This window comes from Jaculus jaculus, chromosome 5 (genome assembly GCF_020740685.1).
Source record: "Jaculus jaculus isolate mJacJac1 chromosome 5, mJacJac1.mat.Y.cur, whole genome shotgun sequence".
NCBI lineage: Eukaryota > Metazoa > Chordata > Mammalia > Rodentia > Dipodidae > Jaculus > Jaculus jaculus.
The window spans coordinates 86,669,807-86,679,951 of record NC_059106.1 but is presented as its reverse complement, the minus strand read 5'-3'; the positions used below and the strand labels follow the sequence as shown (position 1 = coordinate 86,679,951).

At 41.4% G+C, this 10,145-nt stretch overlaps 1 protein-coding gene across 4 annotated transcripts in view; it reads left to right on the top strand.

The window, feature by feature from the left end:
* The first annotated feature begins 291 nt into the window (after positions 1-291).
* Positions 292-10,145, top strand: part of Spata6 (spermatogenesis associated 6) — a 147,653-nt gene continuing 137,799 nt past the window's right edge. For 2 of the 4 annotated variants that reach the window (XM_004663247.2, XM_004663245.2), the window contains exon 1: positions 294-406. In XM_004663247.2, the coding sequence (XP_004663304.1) occupies positions 356-406 (51 nt within the window). In that variant the 5' untranslated portion in view covers positions 294-355. Of the gene's footprint in view, positions 407-595; positions 724-10,145 lie in introns of those variants that run through there. The other 2 variants (XM_045150889.1, XM_045150888.1) reach the window with 2 other exon arrangements.

The following is a 10,145-nucleotide window of genomic DNA, read 5'->3' as shown; positions in this document are numbered from 1 at the left end:
GACCTCAGCTGCGCCCCATTCGGGCCCACGTCTTGACGTCACAGAACAGCCCCGCCCACCCGGCATCCGTCCAGCCCCGCCCCCTGCCACCGGCCCCTGCGCTCTGGCTCCGGCCGGCCCGTCCTCCCGGCGCCTCTTCCGGCCCCGCCCCTCCCCGCTGCCATGACAACGAGTCCTCGCCCCGTGCTCAGCTGCTGCTCGGGCGGGACCCAGGCTGGACCGCGGGCCCCGGCGGGGGGGCCACAGCTGCCGCCGCCGCCACCTCGTCTCCTCCCCGTCCCCGCCCCGCCCCGCGTCTCCCCGCCTCAGTCGGGCCCGTGGCCGGGGTCCCTCCCCGCCACCCCACCCCGCACCGATGCCGAAGGTGAAGGCGCTGCAGTGCGCCCTGGCGCTGGAGATCCGCTCCGTGAGTACGGGCCACGCCCCGGCCGCCCCGCGGACGCCTCCCTGTGCCCGCAGGTCGTCCCTGGGGCGCCGCCACCCCGCGTCTCCCCTCGTCTTCTGGAAGGGCCCCGCCGCGGCCGCGCGCTAGCCTCAGGTCTCCGTGCCTCACCCCGACTTCCAGATTTCAGGTCGTTTGCACACTTCCGAGTTTCCCTCTAGCCTCCAACTCCCAGCGAATCGGGCGGGAGTTTCTCTTATTAAAGTTCCGCTCTGCTGCTGTTCTCTCGGTGAGAGACTACTAGGATGGGACCAATTTCCAAGTTTCCCATTAGTGTTAAGGTAGAGTCCCCAGCCCCAACTGACATGTGACATAATTGCACAAAGTTCTTTGCCTTCTCCTCCCAGGAGAAACCCAACAGTTTAGAAACCACCAAACCTCCCCAAACCCTCGTGACTCGGAGAGGAATACCCTCTAAGTCCCTTCAGTTCTCCAGGGCAGCTCCTCACTCTCCAAACTTGCAGTGCCATTCAGGCACTGTGCAGATTTGCTTACGAAGGTCCTTTTCCAACCTCGGCAGAAAACATGGTATGTCATCCCTCCTGCCCTCTGATGAGGGGCCCAGGCTTGGACCTTTCCAGGTGGTGAGGACTCTCAGCGCCCCTTGATAACCTCTGAAGATTCTTCCAAGGGTTCTTGAACTCCATTCTCTGCATTCCCTAGAGACAAGTTATTTTCCTCCTTAGAGCAATGCTCCACCGTTTTTCTCAGAGCCTCTCACCCTTAATTCCTCATTCCATTTCTTTTCGCTTCTTCATTCTCCCAAGGGCTTTTAAATCTCTACTCAGCCTTCTTGTTGGTATCCCAGCTTAAGTAGGGGGTGTAATGGTGTTTAAGTATTCCCTTCCAAAGTTCAGAGGCTACCCCCAAGGGAACCTCCTTGCATTTCCTTCCTGCAGACAAAGGCTTTGCTCTGCACTTGCTGGCAGCATCCCTCTCTTCCTGGCTGGCTGCCCTTCCTCACTTGAGGCTGCACCAGAGTCAACGTGGAGGGAAACCACATAACTGCTTCATGTCTTTTGTTCAGACTTAAGGAAGTCAAGAGTATGAAGCCAGGGTGGAGGAGGAGAAAGTTTCATGGACTCTTGCTTTCAGTTCAAGTCTTAAGTGATTTTACTTACAAACTACACTAGCCATCTCTCATTTCTGTGTTTTCACCATGAACTGTCTTTTGGACAATCTTTTGTCAAGTAAGATTAGTTTCAGCAAAAGAATGTGTAGTTTCCTAAAAGCTGTTGGCCCTGCAGTTAGTTAAAAACACTGGGGAGTTGGTATCTATAGACTTTGTTATTGGTTTTAGTTTCCTCCCTAGTAACCAATGGATTTAGCAGCATGGTGAGTGAAGCTGTCTCACAGGCCAGCTGCCTTCCCCTTCCCTTGACAATAGATTGCTAAGAGGAAGTAAGTTGTTGTAACTGATTAGTATCCCCAAGAAATCAGAGGCATTTTAGTTGACTATGTTGCTTACTTTGTATACGTAGTTCTGTAGGAAGAGAATAGCTGTGTAATGGACTTTCCTTATTCATCAAAGCTAAGGATAGTTGTGTTGATGCAACCGTGTTCCCACTTTGAAAATAATTTTACTGGACTGGAGAGATGGCTTAGCAGTTAAGCGCTTGCCTGTGAAGCCTAAGGACCCCCGTTCAAGGCTCGATTCCCCAGGACCCACCTAAGACAGATGCACAAGGGGGCACATGCATCTGGAGTTAGTTTTCAGTGGCTGGAGGACCTAGCATGACCATTCTCTCCCTTTCCCCCCCTTCTCTCTCTCTCTCTCTCTCTCTCTATCTCTCTCTCTCTTTCCCCCCCTCCCCCTGCCTCTTCTGTGTTGCTCTCAAATAAATAAAAAATAAAAACAAAATTAAAAAATATTTTCCTTGTTTGGGGAGAGAGAGATCGATAGAGAAGATGGACACACCACTTTGTGCATCTGGCTTTATGTGGATACTGGATGTGGTGGTTTGATTCAGGTATCCCCCATAAACTTAGGTGTTCTGAGTGCTAGGTTTCCAGCTGATGGAGATTTGGGAATTGATGCCTCTAGGAGGTAGTGTATTTTTGAGGGCGGGCTTATGGGTGTTACAGCCAGTTTCCCCGTGCCAGTGTTTGGCACACTCTCCTGTTGCTATTGTCCACCCTATGTTGGCCAAGGGGTGATGTCCAACCTCTGTTCATGCCATTGTTTTCCCCTGCCATCATGGAGCTTCCCCTCAAGCCTATAAGCCAAAATAAACCTCTTTATCCCACAAGCTGCTGGTAATTTCTACCAGCAGTGCAAACCTGACTGCAACACTGGGGAACCAAACCTTGGTTTTTAGGGTTTGCTGGCAAGTGCCTTAACTGCTGAGCCACTCTCTAGTCATCCCTTATGTTTTAAATAAACATTTGAGTCACAAAATTTTATTTCTAAGAAATCTTCATTGCATGTCATCCCTTTTATATGTAAGAAAATCAGGGTGCACCATGGCTAAGTTGTCTAGAGTTGCAGTACTACTTTTGGGTGAAGATTTAGAAGATGGTGTTTTCTGACCAGAAAATACCCTTTTAAATGGCTCTGATGCTCAGAAAGAGCAGAGAAGATCCATTACAACCTTACATATATGTTTACATTGTGAAATGAGTAAATAAACTAATTAACATATCTACCATGTCACTTTTGTGATGAGAATAGTTAAGATTTATAATGTTAGAAAATTTCAAATATGTACTATAATATTGTTAACTATAATCTACACTATGTATTGTATCTCCCCAACTTATTCATCCTGGCTGATATTTCACTCATATCTCCACATTTCCTACAACCACACTCAAACCCCTACTTTATACTTCTTTTTTAAAAATTTTTATTTATTTATTTGAAAGTGACAGAGAAAGAGGCAGATAGAGAGAGTGATTGGGTGTGCCAGGGCCTCCAGCCACTGCAAGGGAACTCCAGATGTGTGTGCCCCCTTGTGCATCTGGCTAACATGGGTCCTGGACAATCAAGCCTTGAACCGGGGTCCTTAGGCTTCACAGGCAAGCGCTTAACCTCTAAGCCATCTCTCCAGCCCCCTACTTTATACTTCTATGAGTTTGATATTTAAAGATTCTACTAATAAATGAGATTGTGTGGTATGTGTTTTAATATAGATTTTTTTTAAAAAAAGATTTAGATATTTGATGGGGGGCAGGCAGAGGCAGATAGATAGAATGGGCATGCCAGAGCTTCCAGCCACTGCACATGAACTCAGATGCATGCATCACCTTGTGCATCTGGCTTATGTGGGTACTGGGAATTGAACCTGGGTCCTTAGGCATTGCAGGCAAGTGCCTTAACTGGTAAGCCATCTCTTCAGCCCTAATATAGAATTTTAAGGGTATTATTTTGTAGTCATTTATTAAACTTATTATACTTTCTTGATCTAGTCTAAGACAGATAGGCAGGGCAAAGTAAAGTTATAACATAGGGGTACTACTTAGTACTTAACTCCTAAAATACTAAAATAATAATTTCTTGATGGTGAAAAACTTGTAACATGAAGGAACATTGGCAGTTTCATGCTCAACATTTAAAAAATTGAGAACCTTAATGTACAGACAAACTAATTTGTTGATATTTCTGTCTCTTTATCCTTTTTGTCCCTTATCTAGACAGCTTGCTGTTCAGACATCTTGCAGCTTCTGTGTCCTTACTTCCCCCTTCCTCATTTTGCAGCTAGAACATCCTTACCCCCAACCCCAAAGCTAATAAGACTTCCCAGCACACTCCACCCAGTGCACACTCTTGCTTCCAGGATCATAGTGCCCTTGGAACCTGAGGTGTCAGCATCTCAGGCCCTCCACTCTAAAGAAAGCCTGCTCTTTGACGTTGAGATTCCTGTCAGTCACTTCTTTCCAAACTTGCCTCCAAACCTTTTCCTTACATTATTAAATCTTGGGCTTTTTCTTCTTGCCATTTTGATGTCTTAGGTCTCCCTGATATTTACTACCATCTCTAAAAAGAAGGTTCTCTAACCAAAAACGTGATCAACATTAACCAAAGTGCTTAAACATACACACACAGAGAAGGCTTTTTTTTAATATAAAAATATTTTTAAAATTTTATTTATTGAGAGAGAGGTAAAGAGGCAGATAGGTAAATAGAGATAGAAAGAATGGGCACACTAGGGCCACCTTGTGCATCTGGCTTACATGGGTCCTGGCAAATAGAACCTGGGTCCTTTGGCTTTGCAGGCAAGCGCCACAGAAGTCTTTCATGGATGGTTTGGAAATTCACCCAGACCAACAGGCTTTGCAAGTAAGTGTATTTAACCATTGACCCATCTTCCCAGTGGTGCCCCCCTCCTGCCTGCTGCCTTTTACAAATTCTTGTCAACACATACTGTCTTTTGTCTTTTTGATTATAATAGACATTCTAACATGTGAGGTGATGATATCTTACTGTGGTTTCAATTTACATTTTCCTGATGATTAGAGATGGGAGCACCTTTTCATAACCTGTCCCAATCTTGAGAAATGCCTATTCAGGTCCTTTTCTTTGTTTTTCTTTTTCTCATTTTAAAATCAGTTTGTTTTTTCCTTGCTCTTGAGTTCTTTTAGTTTTGATAGACTGTGGGTACTAGCCCCTTATTAGATAACTGGTTTGTAGGTTATTCCATTCCCTAGGTTATCTCTTTACTTTATTGATTGTGCCCTTTGCTGTGCAGATTTGGTTTGATGCTTTGTATTTTCTTCTTGATGGTTATTTGAATGTTTCCAGGTTGTCATGGATAGCACCATGAGCATTTATCCGTGGGAAAAATCTTGTGTGGACATGACTTATTGCAAGACACTGGGCATGATATAGATAGAGATATAGAATATCTCATGTTGGATTGTGGCTTGATTTTTTTCTTTTGTCTTCTGTGGTGAAATTTATTTTTCCCTATCTCCTATATGCTAGAAACTAAATGTGTGTATGTGTATAAAGGATTTTTTTTTTGTTGTTGTTGTTCTTTTGAGGAAGTGTCTTGCTGTAGCAGCCCAGGCTAACCTGGAATTCACTGTGTAGTCTCAGGGTGGCCTCAAACTCATGGCAGTCCTCCTACCTCAACCTCCTGAATGTTGGGATTAAAGGTGTGTACCACCATGCCTGGATTATTTTTTTTTAAACTCTTTTCTTTCATTCAAAGCTTGGGACCCAATTCTTCCAATTTATTTATTTATTTTTGCTGCAGTTTTGTATTAATAGTGATCTCATATGCAGCATATGTAATGCTATAGTAACATGAGAGCAAAAACATTAAGCATGATGAAAGGTTTAGATGTGTCACACATTTTTTTGTTGTCCAACAGAGCCATATGATGTGACAGAAAGATATATTTCTGGAAAAAAGTGTGACTTATCTCAAGAAATTTTGGGGGAATGATAAGATCTGCCAAGTAACTTATTTTTGAAGAGCACCAACAGAGTTATATTTCCCCAGATTTACAGTTTTAATATTGGAAACATATCTTTGGCCTATGCTCACACCACTAGTCATCAGGAAAATGCAAATCAAAAACACAATAAGGTATCATAACCCCAGCATGCTAGAATGACTATAATTATCAAAAAACACAAAAGATAGCATGTGTTGGTAAGAATATGGAAAAAGGGGAGCCTTTGAATGCTGTTGGTGGGAGTATAAATTAGGATTGTCTTTATAAAAACAGTATGGGGATGGAGAGATGACTTAATGTTTGAGGCAGTTGCCTGCAAAGCCTAAGGACCCAGGTTTGATTCCCCAGGTCCCATGTAAGCCAGATGCACAAGTGGTACATGTATCTGGAGTTGATTTGCAGTGGCAGGAGGCCCTGGCATGCCCATTCCCTCTTTGCCACTCTCTTTTTCTCTCTTCCCCTTTCTCTCTATCTCAAATAAAAATAAATAAATAATTAAAAAAAAACAGAAGCAGGCTGGCAAGACAGCTTAGTCAATAAAACACCTTCTCTGCAAGCATGTAAATGCATATTTATATGTGATAATAATATTTTATTCTTAATTATTCATTTATTTTTCTTTTTATTAAGGCGGTGGTTTATTTTTGTGTGTAGGTAAGTTAAAAAATATTTGCTTTAAGAGGATGCTTTTGTAAATTTTCACTTGTTTATTTAATAATAATAATTATTATTATTTGTTAATATTACTGGGGATTGAACTCAGGGTCTTGGGCATGTTGGACAAGTTCTCTAGCCCTGACCTATATATGCAATGATTTTGGGTTTTGGAATGGAGACCTGTGAGTACTCACAGGGGGTATATTTAGAAATGGGACTATTAAGTCTTAGGCAGGTATATTTGTTTCCCAGGACTGCTGTGAAAAATTGCTACAAACTTTGCTGACTTAAAACAGAAGTTTATGTTGTCACATTTCAGAAAAGCCAAAAATGTAAAGGTGTTATCCGAGCAACACTTCTTGTCTTTAGGGGAGAACCCTTCCTGGCCTCCTCTGGTTTCTGATGGCTCTAGGAGTTGGCACTGTGGCTGCATCACTCTAGTCTCTGATCCAAGCCATGTCTTCCTGTATGGTGCCCTGTTATTCTTTGCTCTTCAGAGATAGAAGAATGTCAAAGTTGTTTTTTTCTTCTTGCCTTGTTAAGTAATATCCGTTGGTGGTAGGTGATACAATTTTTAGGCCTTCTAGATAAATCTTATTTTTTCGCTTTGCCTTTGTTCTCTTTCTGCTATTTTTTCTATTTTATATATTTTTTCTTTCTGAAAACTGTTACAGATTTTAAAACTAATTTAAATTTACAAGTAAAAAATTTTCATATTTTTATCATGTACTATAAATTTTTTAAATTAACTTTTAAAAAAATAATTCTTATTTATTTGCAAGCAGAGAGACAGAGAGAGAAGAGAGACAGAGAGAATGGGTGTGCCAAGGCCTCTAGCCACTGCAAACAAGCTCCAGAAGCATGCACCACAAACTAAGCTCCAGAAGCATCTGGCTTTCATGGGTACTAGGGAATTGAACCTGGGTCCTTAGGCTTCATAGGCAAGTGCCTTAACTGCTAAGCCATCCCTCCAGCCCTAAATTAACTTCTTATAGCTCTGTTACAGATATTTGCACTATCTAACCCTAAGTGTGTAGTCACTGACACCGAAACTGTTGTTGATGTGCATTCCCTCCTGTGCAGTGCAGGGTGCGCTTCTGCAATGCCCTGTGCCTGCTCTGTCTACACAGTGTGGACTCTTCCATGGCTCACCGACTTCTTTGTAAAACTTTGTCAGTGTAATTTTGTGAGGCAATAGTAATTTTAAGTCCCTTATATGAAAGCAGCACCTTTTATTTATTTGTTCTGTGGCTGAACATTTTCATCAATTCTGGTTTTGAGATACTACAAGCTACGCACCTGTGGACATTGCTTTGTACATACTATGGACAGTTTGTGTGGCACTTTTTCATCCAGCAGCATTGTTGGCATCTCATAATCTCTATGTTACTTGGGGTTTTATGTGGGAAGTCATGTTGCTGGCAGTCCATCAGTATTGTCATCTTCATAATCCTGTGTCTTATTTTTCCTTGGCCCTTACTCCTTGTGATCTCCTAAAAGCTGCATGATAATGCTAAATAGTAGAGATGGTGAAAGGCATCAATTTTTATTTTTTATCTCAGTTTGTTATACTTCTGAAGTTTCACCAGGAGGATTATATTGGCTCTTATGAGATTGCTGATAATGAATTCTTTTTGTTTAGTCCCTCCCCCAGAATTTCATGTCATTCAACCCAACATAAGTTTGGTTGTAAGGCAATTGTTTATTGAATTAAGACATTTTTATTTTTATTTGTTTATTTATTAGAGACAGACAGCTTACATCCAGCTTACATGGGACCTGGAGAATCGAATTTGAGTCCTTAGGCTTTGCAGGCAAACGCCTTAACTTCTAAGCCATCTCGCCAGCCCCATTTATTGAATTAATACAGGATGCTGCTATTCCTAATTTAAATATTATCCTGGTTGAATTATTTTAATGATTTTCAATCTTGGAAAATTATATATTACTCCATTAGACTGTCAGATAGGGTTTTTTTTTTTCCTATTAATTCTTATGAGAAATTCTTTTTAGTCAGGATATACTATTTTTCACTCTTAATTTGCTGAATTAGGCCAACCTTTTTTTTTTTTTTCAATCTATAACCATTTGTGTTTTAGATGAGATTTTTAGGTTTTTGGTTAATATTCGCTTTTTAATTTTTTTTGTTTTTTAATTTTTATTACCATTTTCCATGATTATAAAAAATATCCCGTGTTAATTCCCTCCCTCCCCACCCCACTTTCTCCTTTGAAATTCCATTCTCCATCATATTACCTCCCCATAACAATCATTGTACTTACATATATACAATATCAACCTATTAAGTACCCTCCTCCCTTCCTTTCTCTTCCCTTTATGTCTCATTTTTAACTTACTGGCCTCTGCTACTAAGTATTTTCATTCTCACGCATAAGCCCAGTCATCTGTAGCTAGGATCCACATATGAGAGAGAACATATGGCATTTGGCTTTCTGGGCCTGGGTTACCTCACTTAGTATAATCCTTTCCAGGTCCATCCATTTTTCTGCAAATTTCATAACTTCATTTTTCTCTACCACTGAGTAGAACTCCATTTTATAAATGTGCCACATCTTCATTATCCACTCATCAGTTGAGGGACATCTAGGCTGGTTCCATTTCCCAGCTATTATAAATTTAGCAGCAATAAACATGGTTGAGCATGTACTTCTAAGGAAATGAGATGAGTCCTTTGGATATATGCCTAGGAGTGCTATAGCTAGGTCATATGGCAGATCAATCTTTAGCTGTTTTAGGAACCTCCACACTGTTTTCCACAATGGCTGGACCAGATTGCATTCCCACCAGCAGTGTAGTAGGGTTCCTCTTTTTCCACATCCCCGCCAACATTTATGATCATTTGTTTTCATGATGGTGGCCAATCTGACAGGAGTGAGATGGAATCTCAATGTGGTTTTAATCTGCATTTCCCTGATGACTAGTGACATAGAACATTTTTTTAAATGCTTATATGCCATTCATACTTCTTCCTTTGAGAATGCTCTATTCAGCTCGATAGCCCATTTTTTGATTGGCTTATTTGATTCCTTATTATTTAACCTTTTGAGTTCTTTGTATATCCTAGATATTAATCCTCTATCAGATATATAGCTGGCAAAGATATTTTCCCATTCTGTAAGTTGCCTCTTTGCTTTTTTCACTGTGTCCTTTGCAGTGCAAAATCTTTGTAATTTCATGAGGTCCCAGTGATTAATCTGTGGTTTAATGCCTGAGCAATTGGGGTTGTATTCAGAAAGTCTTTGTCAAGACCAATATGTTGGAGGGTTTTCCCTACTTTTTCCTCTAGCAGTTTCAGAGTTTCAGGTCTGATGTTAAGGTCTTTAATACATTTGGACTTAATTCTTGTGCATGGTGAGAGAGAAGAATCTATTTTCATCCTTCTGCAGATATGTACCCATTTGCTGAAGAGGCTGTCTTTTCTCCAATGAGTATTTTTGGCATTTTTATCAAATATCAGGTGGCTATAGCTACTTGGGCTTACATCTGGGTCCTCTATTCTGTTCCACTGATCTACATGTCTGTTTTTGTGCCAGTACCATGCTGTTTTTGTTACTATGGCTCTGTAGTATAGGTTAAAATCAGGTATGGTGATACCACCAGCCTCATTTTTGTTGCTCAGTAT